The sequence below is a fragment of the Coenobita brevimanus genome, chromosome 98, assembly GCF_032717465.1.
Source record: "Coenobita brevimanus isolate Jiangsu-jjx chromosome 98, ASM3271746v2, whole genome shotgun sequence".
In the NCBI taxonomy this organism is placed as follows: domain Eukaryota; kingdom Metazoa; phylum Arthropoda; class Malacostraca; order Decapoda; family Coenobitidae; genus Coenobita; species Coenobita brevimanus.
Window position 1 is genome coordinate 36,780,683 of NC_137051.1, and position 15,564 is coordinate 36,796,246.

Below are 15,564 nucleotides of genomic sequence, written 5' to 3' on the forward strand. Positions count from 1 at the left end.
TGCAATGCAATGAGATTTATCCACCAAATCAGATCTGTTTTCATGTCATATGTGATAGCCATCCATTTGTCAAAGTTACCTTTTTCTTTCTCCAGTGCTAAAATTTTAGCAGTTTCCAACTTTCTATAATGCAGTTTCCCCATTTCTACTGCTGGAATTGCAGCAACCAAAAGCCCAATTACTCTGGCCACATTCCTGATTTTGTCTCTATTACTATGATATAATTGTTTGCAGCTTTGAACTATTTTCACTTTCCTCCGTTCAGGTAATGTAACTGTCAATGTCTCTGAATCAATGACGTTCCCCAAATATTCCAAACGTTTTGTAGGTACTAGGACAGATTTGTCAGCATTAATACAAAATCCCATTTTCCTTAGAATCTCTACTGTTGAATGTATGCTCTCATAGCATCCTTCCAATGAGCTGTGTAATATTAGTGTGTCGTCAGTGAAACTGGTGATGGTATGTCCCATCTCTCTCAGTGTAGCAAAAATGGGTTTCATTAGTTTGGTGAATAGGCGTGGCCCTTCTGCAACCCCATTAGGAAGACAGGTAAACAGATAAATTTTCCCTTGCCATTTAAAGCAAAGAAATTTTTGTTGCTCTTCAGCTATACTGACAGAATAGTATGCATGCCTAAGATCTACTAAGGCCATGTAATCACCTTTGTTAATAAGCCGAATTGCCTGTTCGAAGTTTTCCATTTTAAAATGTTTATAATTAATGTGCTTGTTTAGTTTTTCCAGGTTAAGGATCATTCTAAAACCTCCATCCTTTTTCCCCCGCAGAAAAACTGGGGATATAATTTGTTCTTCTTGTCTGTGTGTTTCCTTGATAACTTTAAGATCTAACAGCTTTTCAATTTCCTGACAAATAATGACCTTTTCCTCCTCACAAAAAACATATTCAGTTCCTTCAGAAAATAAGTGACTGATATCATCAACATTAACGTCAAGATGGCAATGTGCAACAATATCCAAAATATGAGGGTCATTGGTTATTTTATGCCACTCATGCACAAAATATTGAAGCCTGCCAGCTTCAAATTTATGACACCTCAGTTATTGCCAGGGATTGCTTTGTCCCCGCCCTCTGGAGTTTTTTGCCTCCGAACCCCGCCGTGAGAAGGATTGCCGGTGGTCACTCCTGTGTCCATATGTCCGCTGTCCATTGGGGTGGAACCTGGACGAAAATCCTCTGTAGGTGGTTTTTCCAGAGGAGCCTCTGACTTTTCCTGCACCGAATTTCCATGTTTGAAACGGTTTCTTCGGTGTGATCTTGTTTTTCAATTTCTCCGACTCCTCGATGTGCTTGGCAGATTGAGAAACATCATCACCGAACAAGAGCCTAGTCATTGGCACCTTATCTGAACATAGGTGAGCATATTTCTGATTGATCTCGCGCTTAATGATGAACCGGCGCGTCAAGTTGTTCTTGTGGTTAGCATTTCCCAGTAATGCTAGCGCACCATTAAGCATGCCGACTTCATGGGCCACATCTGGTTGTCCTTCTTGGGCGACTTTATCCAGCACTGTGAGTGACTTGGTGATTATTATGGCAGCTTTTATAATGTCCTTACTAACTTCTTTCATACGAAAATCAGACTTTTTGGCATCGGTTTTCAGCGCATCCAAAACTTGTGTGTTACATTCAACCGGGGCTAGAGCATGACAGTTGCTCGGTCTCTTGGTAATGTCGTCAACCAAAATTTCTTTGTACTCCTCCTCCCGCATGCCGTAATCAAACACATGATTCACCATGTCGGCAACATGCTTGTCAACCTCAACAGATACATCTTCCAGAGGACCGTAAGTCTTGGCGCACTGCAAGAGGACACTACCAGTGAACACTTCACTCTTAATGTCACTGTCGCCACTAGAATCATGACGCTGAACCGATTGAAAACCGGAATCAATCACCTCTGTGGGTTGGCTGTTAGCATTCTCCCCAAAGTCACGGTCAGTGCTGATGTTAATGGCGCCGCCTGTAGCCAAGCTTCTCTCCTCCTTCAATTTCTTCAGATCACTCCGTAACTCAGCCAAAGCTTCCATCACCATGGCCCAGGGTGGAGAATTAACCTCATCCCGTGAAGTAGAGGTTAAAGGATGAGTGGGTGGAGGGTCACACTCACCTTCACTATCTGAGCCGTGACCCCAGGTATGCTTATGTACCCGTCTAGAACATTCCCATTGGGAAGAGCGGTTCGTGGATCTGGACAAATCCTTTCTATGCGATGAACCCTTGCTCCTATGCCTGCACTTGTCCTCTGTGCCTGATAACTGTTTGCCGAGAGATCCTTCCGGGACATCAGACATGGCGGCGGCAGGCTGGCAATGGTGGTACAGCCGGCTCAGTCTGAGAGTCGTAAACTCTCCCAAGTGCACCAAAATGGGCACTTACCCGCTCCTACACGGATCACGGGTGACGAGGCAACCTGCTCCTAAACGGATAACAGGCTGAGGCAAAGCCTTTCCGCTCCTAAATGGATAACGGGAAGAAGGCAGCCAAATCTTGATTCCCAAGTCGGAGTATGCGTGTGGTCGGTGTGAAAACAACACAGCAACTGGTGGTGTGAGGCAGCGCGGTGTATCTCATGGGAAAGCGACCTCTAGCGGAGTGAGTTGCTGAAATAAAATCAGCATTCCACGCTTTCCATCTGCCATTGTAACAGGGGGCGGTGGTGGTGGGGGAGGGAATGGGGAGTGTGGGAAAGTGACAACGGTGCATGGGGAGTGTGGGGAATTGACAACGGTGCATGGTGAGTGTGGGAGAGTGACGGGAGAGCGAGCAGTGGTGGTGATTGGCCGATGGGGAAAGAGGGTGGTGGGGAGGAAGAGGGAGTGACAAAGGGAGATGGGGAGTGTGGGGGAGACAAAAAGGGTTTAGTGGTAGGAAGTGACAAGGGGGGAGAGAGAGAGAGAGAGAGAGAGAGTGAACAAAATAACTCAGGCATCTGATCAGCTTAGGACCAAACCTGGCTTACAGGTTGAGGGTCTTCCCAGAGGTTAACCCACTGTTTTTGAGAATAGGTCAAAGGTCAAGGTCACACGAGAATATTAATTTAGTCATGATCCAATTTAGACCAAACTTGGTGGGATGGATGAAGGTAAGGCAACAATGAAGTGAATCGATTTTGGGAACAATCAAAGGTTAAGGTCAGGTGTCAAAAGTTTGCTCCTATAACTCCAACACCTGTGACTTAATCTGGGCCAAGCTATGCGGAAGGGTTGAGGGTCAGCCAAGGATGAAGATATTTTATTGTCAGAACATGATCAGCTCAACATTAAGTAATAGAACCCATTCCCTTGTCGAATCAAATGGTCTGGACTTGGCGTGAATAAACTAACGAAAGAGGTCATGGGGGTGAAGGGGTCAAGCCGTCACATCAAGCAGGGACCTTACACCTCGTCAACCCGTCACCCCGCCCCGCCCCGTCACCCTGCCTCACCCCGTCACCCCGCCACACCCCGTCACCCCGCCCCGCCCCGTCACCCCGCCACACCTCGTCACCCTGCCACACCCCGTCACCCCGCTTCACCCCGTCACCCCGCCCCACCCCGTCACCCCGCCTCACCCCGTCACCCTGCCACACCCCGTCACCCCGCCACACCCCGTCACCCCGCCCCACCCCGTCACCCCGCCACACCCCGTCACCCCGCCACACCCCGTCACGTGACCCCAGCATCCCTTACCACAGAAATTTTTAAGGGAATGTATGATGTGTCGCAGAGGAGCGTTTTTTTCTTTTTCTTTTTTCATTTCTTTTTTCATTCGCTGGAGTTGTAGTTTATATACATGAGGCTCGGGGTCTTATTTTCAAGGGCTCTCGGGAATTCTTAACACCTGTTCCATAGCGATTTATTATATACCTTGCACCTCAGTATGCATCCTTATGGTACTGATGCCAACCACGTCAATTTCAAAACAATATATGAAACTAGAAAATCCCAAGGTGTAATGTCAAAAAATAAATGAATAAATAAATCGCTATGGAGGAAGTGCTAAGGTACAGAAGTCTTGAATGCACGGTATACTACAGGGTGATAAAAAAGTCCCTGTGCATTTGAGCAGTATGGTGTAATACGCGGAATAAAGAGGAAAAAAGTATCCAGCATTTATTTCAGACCAACACATAATTCAAATATTTATAACCAAAGCACAATATTAACTTCTTCTTTTTTCACTTTATACCATATGCTTTTATTATTATCGCCAAAAGTACTATAATTCATTTTCGACGTAGCAATATAAAAGTTCATGGGGATTTTTTTTTTTATCACCCTGTATAACTAGACATGGCGACTCTGAACTCTTTCAATCCGATGACATTTCTTAGTTGCAATCTCTCTCCTTCACTTTCATGCCGTATTTCTTATTCTTTTTTCTTACAGACGATCTTATTAATCTATGAAGAGACTTATTGATTTTGAGGGGTGAGTTATAGGTGTCAACTGTCACGGTTTTTTTTTTATACTATCGCGGTGTTTTTGAAATATAAATGCTTAAATATTATTTAATTGATATTAATATTCAATAATATTGAAGAGCAGAGACAATGATTGTCTTGCTACATCAAGCAACGATTACTTTACGCTGGCTTGTGCACGATTCTCTGAGAACGAGAATTTATAAACTTTCTCAACAGTACACAGCAGAGACTAATTACTCACAAATGCTGAATTAGTACTGTTAGCCTCTGGAGAAAGTTACTTCACCCCTGACAATAAATAACTAATACTAACATCAGGTTCTTGCCGATGCTTAAACTCCTAGGTGGCACAACGGATATTAAGTTAATACAACAAGATTGGTCTAAGTACCAGTTATGAATAGTAAAACGTGAATGCAAGCTAGGAGCTATGTGGGAAATAAGCTTAATTATGGAGAAATGAAAGAAGAGTTTACTTACATTAAGCTCAAGAAAAAGAAGTAAAATTTATTGATTACAAAAAATAAATTTAACGTTACATTTCAAATCAAATCAATGAGACCGCACTCACTCACTCACACAAAAGCTAAATACTTACGCCTAGGAAAAAACACCTTAACTAAACTCTTAAAACTAGGATTATACAAAAAGGAAATACCGGTCGATGAATGCTATGTATCACCCGGGGGGTGGGAGTTTGGATTAACTGTACTCTGTGGAGCTTGGGTGCTAGCTGACCTCTCACACTTCTGGAGCACAGGACCTCTCTCCGTCACAGCAACAACTAGACTGAATTCAAATGATGTATAGGCAGGACGCACAAGCCACCGGAAGAAGGCGTGGCTAACGGTTGAGGCAAGCAGGGGCGAACAATAAAGAAACAATTGTATCGCTCAGTAGAGCACTTAGTGACGTGCATTAAATCGGTCACTTTTGAAAGTGACGAATGTTTTGAAAAGTATACTCCGAAATGGAGAGAGAAACGGTTAACTGAGCGATACACAGTGAGTTTTCCACTAATAGTTCGTGGCTTCTCACAAAAGGGAAATGTCGCGAATTGATTCGTGACATTACGCCCCTACAAAATTAAATTTTTTCCTTATGGGAAAAAATTTGGATATATATATATATATATATATATATATATATATATATATATATATGTATATATATGTACACATCCTAACTCAGTCACACAAGATTCACACTGTGGTGTGTGTGCTATCCTGCTACAGGAGAAAGTCGCAGTCGCCAGTGAGCGAAAAAACCTCGTATTTACGTTAATAGAAGCAAGCTTGAGGGAAAAACTCCGTGACGACGGTGAAAATCCTGTACTCAGGTCAAACTGAGCGAAAATTCGCTACATTTACACTGACAACTAATTGTTGTGTAGCGTGGTGTATGTAATATGCGGTGTAGGTGTGACAGTTGTAGTGTAACTGTACCTACGTGTAAAATGACATAGTAAATAATAACATGGCGACGACGAAGGCAGAGGAGAAGAGGCGGCAGCGTGCGGCAGACGATCAGCTGGCCCACACAGCAAAACTGCTACACCCATTGCTGAACCTGCAAAACCAATTAAGGTGGAGCATCAAAAGTGTCAATGAGACAAAATTCTTATTACATACAATTACTCTCTCTGCCTAGCAGTCAGTGCTACGACGTACATTCGAGGTCACCATTAATTATAGCACACGATTATGGTCGGCAAGTTGAGAATCCTTGTGCAAACTCGGGTCTTCCATAGCCTCGAACTGCACACGGGTCCTCAACCTGTGCCTTAACCTACAGTACTTATAGTAATATGGGGAAGCTGAGAATCCTTGTACAAACTTGGGTCTTCCATAGCCTCAAGTCGCCTCTGTGGAGTTCTCTCTCGAACTTCCCCCTTAACCTACAGTACTTATATTAGTATCGGGGAGCTGAGAATCCTTGTGCAAACTTGGGTCTTTCATAGCCTCAAGTCGCCTTTGCGGAGTTCTCACTTCCCCCTTAACCTACAGTACTTATATTAGTATTGGGGAGCTGAGAATCCTTGTGCAAACTTGGGTCTTCCATAGCCTCAAGTCGCCTTTGCGGAGTTCTCTCTCGAACTTCCCCCTTACCCTACAGTACTTGTGTATGTACAGGCCCTGGACATACTGTGTCCTGTGGGGCCATGAAGTGAGACGTCAGGTCTACACTTTTGACTGGGAACCAGGCTGGTCCTTGGATTACTCAAATCTCTGAGGATGCCTATCACGGAACCCAGCATACAACAACTGCTCATGTTAGTCAGCAGTTAGCAGGCGAGACATCAGGTCTGCACCTAAGTTATCACTTCCCTTGATGTATCTCACAACAAGGTTAAACTGCTGTAAATACAGTGTCCAGCGTGTCAATCTTGCATTAGCCGTCTTGGTCATGCTAAGACTAGTGAGTGGCATATGGTCAGTTTCCAGAACAAATGATGCCCCAAATAAATAATAATAATATTTTTTAACACCATCAACCACAGCCAAGAGTTCCTTCTCAACAGTACTGTAATTCCTCTCGGCGGGTTTTAGCCTACGGCTGTGGTATGCCACTGGGAAGATTCCACCTTCCGATTCCTGCATCAATACGGCACCTACTCCATCTTGTGAAGCATCAGTGCGCAGTATGAAAGGTTTGCTGGAATCAGGCAACTGCAAGATAGGCTCCTTGCACAACATATTCTTGAGGGTGGCAAAAGATCTCTCTTGCGCTGCTCCCCATTCAATGGTGTTTGGAGCATATTTCCGTAGCACTTCGTACAACGGTTGGGCAATGACAGCAAAGTTGGGAATAAAACTCCTATAATATCCCACTAGGCCAAGAAATGCCCTAACCTGTTTCTTGGTCACGGGTCTCGGGGCTTCTCTAACCTTCCTGATCTTGTCACCCTGACACCTGCAGTGGTTGTTGCCAACAATATGACCGAGGAACTCCACCTCACTGTGAGCAATCTTGCATTTGCTAGGCTTCACAGTCATGTTGAAACTCTGGAGTCTACTGAAGACAATTTCCAAGAGTCTGAGGTGCTCCTTCAATGTGGTGGAATGAACGAGGACATCGTCAACGAACATCTCTACTCCTACAATACCATGGAGCACTTGTCTCATGGCACGATTGAATACTGCTGGGGAATTAGTAAGTCCAAATGGGAGGACTTTATACTGGTACAACCCCCTAGGAGTAGCAAAGGCAGTGAACTGACGACTCTCAGGATGAAGGGGAATCTGGAAGAATCCCTTCGCTAGGTCGAGCTTCGTGAAATATCGTGACCCTGCCAGCTTGGAGAAGATGGCAATATAGTCACCCATTGGCTCAGCATCCACTTTGGTGATTGCATTGAGCCTTCTATAGTCGCCACAAATCCTGACTCCACCATCTTTCTTGCGGACTACTACCATCGGACTACAGTAAGGAGATGAGGACTTTTCGATAATCCCTGCAGTCTCCATGTCAGCAATTTCCTTATCTACTGCACCCTGTAGTCGCATGGGAATCAGATATGGCTTAACCTTTATAGGAGCATTGCTGGTCAACTCAATTTTATGACACGCAACCTTTGCAAGTCTAGGTTGGTCTGAGAAGACATCAGCATACTGACAGAGCAGTGACCATAAGGCATTTTGGTCCCCTACTGCTAAGTCAGGGTTAAGTAAAACATCTCCGACAGTCTCTTCCTGATGGGACTGAGCGGTTAAGGGCTCGTCATCATGGTCATCAGCTGGGATCACCGCAGCTGCCCCGGTTTCTTCCAGTGGCTGGTCACTATCATCAGCTACTCGTAGGCCAGTCTCCTCGGGGTCTGACTCATGATAAGCCTTCAACATGTTAATGTGGAACCTTTTACGAAGATTCCCCATCTGTATTATGTAGTTGAGGTCTGAAATGCGCTGTACTACATCGAATGGACCCTTCCACTGCGCCAACAACTTGTTCTGGGCAGTGGGGAGTAATACCAAGCATTTATCACCTGGACTAAACTTCCGAAGCTTTGCCTTCTTATCGTAATAAGCCTTTTGAACTTCATGCGCCTTGATCAGTTCTTCCTTAGCTAACTCGCACGTCGACTGGAGGCGGTCAGCCAAATCAAGGACGTAGGTGTAGGTGGTCTTGACTTCAGGGTCTGGTTCTTCATCGTCCCATTGTCGAGCGGCTTTTATATCTTGTAGTAGTTTCCCCACCAGATGTCATGTAGTGACGGGAGAGGTAAAGAATAGTATGGGACTATTTTTATTTGTCTTGGAAATATTAAACAGGTATAATAGTATAAGTCCTGGGTAGCTACCTCCCTGTCTCGCTATCTCTCTCTCTCTCTCTGTTCTAAGGCTAATCTCCGTCTCGACCTCTCTCTAGGGTCGCTTGTCTCCTTCTAAACTCTCTTTCCTAACATCTCGTGTAGTAGGGTGTGTGTGTCACGTATGTTCCTCATGGCAACAGAACTTTCTCACGAGAGGACTGCTGACAGCTAACTGCATCATCTCCTTACTGGCCGCTGTCGTCAGCTTTCCTCCGTGTAAGCGTTTAGCGCTGCTCGCCTTCGCAAACACAACACCTTCTCATCATTTGACTTCCTGCTTTCTATCTGTCTCTCTATCTATCTATTTATTTATCTATCTATTATGTAGTCCTATATTTGCTCGGCCGCGAAAAATGGCGTACCATCGACATTTAATAGTTATAATATATTAATACATACAACATACACATTATAATGAACTTATAAGCTAATTAAGTGAAATACATAATATTGTAAAGTAACATAATTGTATGAATATTGTATACATATATTATTCATAGTAAATAGTGATTATTCAGTAATATTACATTTTAAATAAGTTGAATACATATTGGAATAAATGCATTAAAGTAAATTATTTAACTGTAATACAGTATGTACTTGGGTTATTATAGTGAATTGCATACATGCAAGAATAAAAATAGTTTAAAATTAAGATTATTGTAAGAGTTATTAATATTTCATTCAAAGATAATGGTACTGGTTTGTCATATATGGGTCATTCTTCTTTGTGTTATTATTATTATTATTATTATTATTTTTTTTTTTTTTTTTTTTTTTTTTATATATAATTAATACTATATACAAAATATATACACTTCATTCAGGGTGGTTAACTGTGATGTTAACTCTACCCTAACTAAACAATGACTCGAAATTAGCTATTCTTGCATGCATTCTGTGCATGGACAACAGCAATACTGCAACCACAATGCAGATAATTATAAAGACAGAAGGTGCTTGGCTATACACATAATATGGGTTGAACATACTCAAACTCAAATCTTCCCAGGGCTTCATAGTTTCATTGATCAGCTGCATAGTTTCAAACTTAGGTGAAGTCAGCTTAATACTTGTGCTCATGTTTAAGTCCATATCAGGCAGTGGGTGGAAATGTTTGTGTGTATGGTTGATAATGGCGTAGTGATTGATGGTGGAAAAAGTAGACATGGATGGTGTAAATACCGCACAGTAGTCTGGTGCTATGTATAATCCTGAGGCTGATGTATGAGATGGTGGTATATCTGGACAGACTATGTAAACTGATGTGTTATGAGGGAAATAAAAAAACTGCGAGTGTCCAATGCGTTGATGGTGTACAAGTTTATCTGGAGCAAAAGTGAAGTTGCAATGATGATGAATATTGTTATTGCTGATGATAGCCATTTCACAAGGGACCGTATCAGTAGGCTGAAACGTGAAAATGTACGCAGGACAAAGATGAACAGCATGTAAGGATGTGCGGCACTTTCGCCCAATCGTTGACTCACTTGCGAAAGTGACAGTGTCTCGTCTCTTGGAGACCATGATGAGTTCGGTGTCTGTGTTGATGTTGATGATGACTAAAGTGTTGTTGTTTCTATAGGGGAAGGGGTGTATTTGGTATACTGTGAACAGGTCTTCCGTGATGAATGGTACATGAACTATCACTGATGTTGGTGTTAGTGTTGCTTCCAAGTACGGGTAATATTGCATAAATTCCCTACTGCGGAACAATGGCTTCAATTTATGTTTATGTATGCCTTGACTAACTATCTGACGTAGCTCATGAACTGGGAGTAAGTCATTTGTGATCTTGCCATCACCAGCATTCGAAATTCCTTGCATAAGTGCCCTGAAATGATCTCTAGTGTTCTCTAATTGTAGTAGAATCGTGTCAATATGTTCTGTGATGATGGAGAAGTGCTGGAAAAGGGTAACGTTACCCTCCAAGGCATTTATTTTATCTATACTCTCGAGAGCTACGTTTTCTGCTTGTTTCAGATTTTTCACAATTGTTTTCATTGCTGAGTTCTGTCCTGTGATGAATTTATCTTGGTATGTTAGTACCTGAGCTATCTTATTAAATTTTTTGTTTATTTCTTTAAGGTCATCCTCTGTAGCCAATCCAAAGATGTTCCCAAGAATTGCGCCGCCCAGATCGAACAAACCGCGCTTTTGGCGAGTACGTGTGATATTGTTCCTGTCGCTCAGCACCTCTGTTCCATAAGATGGGAGATCTTGGATCATGACGAGCATAGTTGACTTCGCCTGTTCTAGTTTCCATTTCGCTAACTTCACCATTTCATCCACTTCCTTGGTGATATGTGATTGTGAAACATAATTTCCTATCTTGAAGTCCAGAGTTCGCATCGGCGTCGCAAGTCTTTCTATATAAGTAGGTAAGTCATACAAGTAATCTAGACTTATTTCAGTACTCATGACATCCTTGACGATTGTAGTCGTGGCCGTTGGAGCTATGAGGCATCCTTGTCGTACTATATGCTTGGGGTCTAGGTGCGCATATACTCTTACTATGTATAGGAGAATCCATAGCATAAGTCCCTTCATCGTAACCTACCGAAAAAAAAAAATCTATTAATTTCCTATAAAGCTGTGGTTGATGATAGTGATGATGTGCGTTACGGTTGGCTGTTATTTCATTTATAGAAGGAGTTTAAATCGATATTTAATTCTCGTAAATGATGTACTGTAGATTTCATTGGAATAGTTGCACCTATGTTCGATTGTTTGGTATATGACCTTAATTTCTTTTTGTAATCATTGTTGTGTTCTTGCTTGGTTTCTTGAGGTACGTTCACCTGTTCGGTTGTATCCGAGGCTGAATAATTATGTGATAATTCCCTTGAAACTCGTTTTAAATGGTCAATATGAACTTGTTTTTCCTCGCCACTTGAAAGTGACTTAATTAAAACTTTGTTTGCCTTTATGTTAATTACTCTGTATGGGCCCACAAATCTCGGGGATAATTTATTGTCTCTCGTATGAATGACACCGTAAACAATGTCTCCTAAGCTGATAGGTGAATCTTTTGCCTTTTTGTTAAATGCCTCCGTCATTTCTTCCTTGGACATCGTTAATTGTTTTTGCACTCTTTTGTGAATGTCCTGAATTCACGTAAACGGAGTTTAGAGTAATCATCGTAATTGTATATAGGCATGCTGTCACCTTCTAGGAGCTCATATGGTAATTTTTTATCTGTGCCATATATAATAAAATGTGGTGTGTCACCAATGGATTTATTTATAGACCCATTAATGGAGGCCTCTACTCTGGGAATCCAATCATCCCAGCTTGCATAATTTTCACTGAGAATGTGTCGTAGCACATCTAATACCTTTTATTTTGTCTCTCTACCAACCCATTCGATGCTGGGTGATAGGCCAAAACGTTAACCTTTTTAATGTTGTATTGTTTACATATTTCTTGTAAGATCTCAGAATTAAATTCTCCTCCATTATCACTTATTAATACCTTTGGGGTAGTAAAGCGACATATTACATTATCTGTTATTGCCTTTTTGCTACTGTCTCTGCTGTCTTATCTTTAATTGGAGCTAAAATGACATAACGGGAAAAATGATCCGTTGCTACGAATAAGTATAGGTTATTATTGTATGATAATGGCATCTTGAGTAAATCAACAGCGACAACGTCCCATGGTTGATGTGGTACTGGGTAATTACCCATCGGTGCAGGTGTGATTGGGTATCCTTTGTGTTTCGCACATGATTCGCATCTGTCTATATGATTGTGTATATCTCTTCGTAATGAAGGCCAGTAATATAATAGCTGGGCTTGGTTGAATGTCTTATCCTTTCCAGGGTGTCCTGCATGTGGGCTGTCGTGTATCATTCGTAATACTTGGGGTATCATGTCATTAGGTACTACCAACTGGTTAGTATTTCTTTGGCGTTTTGGTTGTTTAGAGTTAATTTTGTATAATGTATTATTGACCATTGTGAATTGTTCAAGTGGGACATGCAGTTTGGGTAATTGTATGTCATCTCCACTTTCTAACTTGTATATTACTTTTGACCATACTGGGTCAAGTCTTTGTGCCTTTGCGATATCCTCGTGGTTTGGGATATTTCCTTTGAGATCTAACGCCGCGACCTGAATTGTGTTCGGGTTCCTAGATAATGCGTCAGCTACTATATTCATTTTACCTTGTATATAATGTATTTGTACATTGTAGTTTTCAACTGTACATTTCCATCTTGCTCTCCTCCCAGAAAGGAGTTTTTCTTTAAACATACCCACCAGTGGTTTATGGTCGGTGAATAAGTGGATTTCGTAACCATATACCAAATCTCGAAACTTTTGTAATGCAAAAATCACTGCAAGTGCCTCTAAGTCTGTAGTGCTATAATTTTTCTCCGCACCTCTTGTTTGTCTGCTGGCAAATGCAATTGGTTGATTCTTTCCTCTTTATCTTCCTGCATCAGTACAGCCCCTAATCCTTTAACTGATGCGTCTGTACAAATAAGAAATGATTTCGTGTAATCTGGATATGCTAAACAAGGTGCATTCGTTAGTTTAATTTTTAGATTGTTAAATGCCCTTTTTTGTTCTTCTTCCCATTGGAATACAGCATCTTTTTGAGTAGTTGGAATAGAGGGAAGGCTATATGAGAGAACTGTGGTACGAAGGACCTATAGTACCCAGCCAGACCTAAAAATTGTCTAACTTCGTCAGTCGTAGTGGGTTCAGGAAAATCTCTCACTGCCTGTATTTTGTCATCAGTGGTGTGAATACCATCAGAACTTAATTTGTGGCCTAAGAAATTTATTTCCTTAAAGCAAAATTTGCATTTAGAAAGTTTAATTTTTAATCCAGCATCACTAAGCTTTTGTAAGAGTAAGTCTAATTTCCTGAGATGATCCTTAATATTCTTCGTTGCGATAATAATATCGTCAAGATAAACAAATATTCCTTGTCCTAAAATTCCGGACAATACGTAATTCATAAGACGCTGGAACGTACCGGGGGCTGTCCTCAGTCCCATTGGCATTCTTGTATATTGATAATGGCCTCTGTTTGTTGAAAAGGGCAGTGTATTTACGTGACTCCTGAGATACCGGAATCTGATAGTATCCGTTTAGGAGATCGATGGTCGAGAATATATTATTCTCAGGACCAATATTCTGTAGAACATCACTTAGCAATGGCATGGGAAATCTGTCTGGGATGGTGTGATTATTTAGTTTACGGTAATCTACTACCGCACGCATTTCTCCATTTCTCTTGGGCACAAAGAAAAGGGGAGCGTTCCACGGAGAAACTGAAGGCTCAATAATTCCAAGCTTTAACATTTCATCGACATACTGATTTGCAAGTGTACGTTGGGAGTGTGGTATGCGATAAGCTGGTACGAAAATTGGTGGTGTTTCTGGGTGCACATTAATCATGTGATTAATCAAGTTAGTACACCCTAATCGTTCTCCGGCAAGGCTACGGTGTCCCTGTGTGTTTCCAGCAGGGTTAACAAATCATTTTCTTCGTCAAATTCACCTGAGTGAATTAAATTCTCTTTTATTCTTTCTCTATCCTAGATTTTATCTCACTTGTTACTCCACCAATATTTATTTCCTTCACAGGGGCGGAACATTTTTCAATATTAACTATGCAAGTTCCCTTCTTCAACTGAACTTCCCCATTCATGTGATTAATAATGAATATCTGAGTTAGCCCTTCGTCGTTCGTATGACATAATGCGTTTTCTACTGACAATCCTTTTACTTTACATAATTCTTTCTAAGACAAGAACAGTACTATTCCGTAATTTGCTCTTTATGGTAACCTTCATGTATGAATTAGGTGGTATAACCAAATCATTAGTGAGATGGGCTGGAAAAATTGATAAATCAGTACTGTTATCTGAGTCACTAATTCTGGAGGATGGGGTTGCTGGTGGGTGGATCTAAACACTCATCTGTTTGTGTATGTTTGTTAAAGCCTTTAATATTACCAATTCTTTTTGGCTCTCTTCTACCAATCGGTGAGGGCTCTGAAAGTATTTCCTCTATAAATTCATTATCAAAGTCTATTCCATTCATTTGTGGGAGTATAGTTATGTTCTCAGTTCTCATGGATCTTAAGCCCAGTAACATATGAGCTTTAATTGCTAAGTTTTCAACGATATAGAACAATGCAGAGAATGGTCTTGTAGTTTCTGTGAAACTGAGATTTAATCTTATCATACCTTTTACTGTAATCTCTTGACCATCTACTGTGTTTAATTCTAAATCAGCTTCATCCAGAAAAGTTACTTTCTTTTTTATTTTTAAGAATTCTATTTAGTTCTTCATGTGTTATTAAGTTCACTGGAGAGCCTGTATCTAAAAATAAGGAAACGTTTTGATCCTCACATACAGCTGGTATCAAGATACACTCATTTCCCAACATGCCTCCTATGTGAAGTTTAACCTTGTTCTTCTTTACGTTTGTTCGTTTTTTGTCATGACTTGGTCTTCCCCCGATTTGAACATAGACACAATTTTTTCTACTGTTTTGCAATCACTAGTCCAGTGCCCTTGGTATCTATGATGCCTACAGTAAGGACCAAACCCTTGTGTCTTTTGATTATCCTCTTTTGCCTTCATAAAGCATTCATACCTTGTGTGTCCTGGTTTTGCACAGTAATGACACAGAATGGACCTATCCCTTGACTGTGACCTACGAGGTGATTTCCCATAAAAAGTGTTGTTTATAGCGCGAGACCTGCTCGGGCTGCGCGAAAACTTATGAAACTGCCTGTAGGAAGGCGTGTGGGAACGAGGTCTAGGCGTCTTTGTCTGTTTGGGCTGCCTCATTTCAGGTCG

General features: G+C 41.5%; 2 protein-coding genes across 2 annotated transcripts in view; both read right to left on the bottom strand.

Annotated features, from left to right (window-relative positions):
- LOC145414034 (G-protein coupled receptor GRL101-like) overlaps window positions 1–15,564 on the bottom strand; it is a 208,725-nt gene that overhangs the window by 58,482 nt on the left and 134,679 nt on the right. The window lies entirely within an intron of this gene.
- LOC145414241 (uncharacterized) lies at window positions 1,062–2,237 on the bottom strand. The gene has a single exon (XM_080283823.1). The coding sequence runs from the start codon at window positions 2,055–2,057 to the stop codon at window positions 1,062–1,064; it is 996 nt and encodes a 331-aa protein (XP_080139949.1). The 5' UTR covers window positions 2,058–2,237.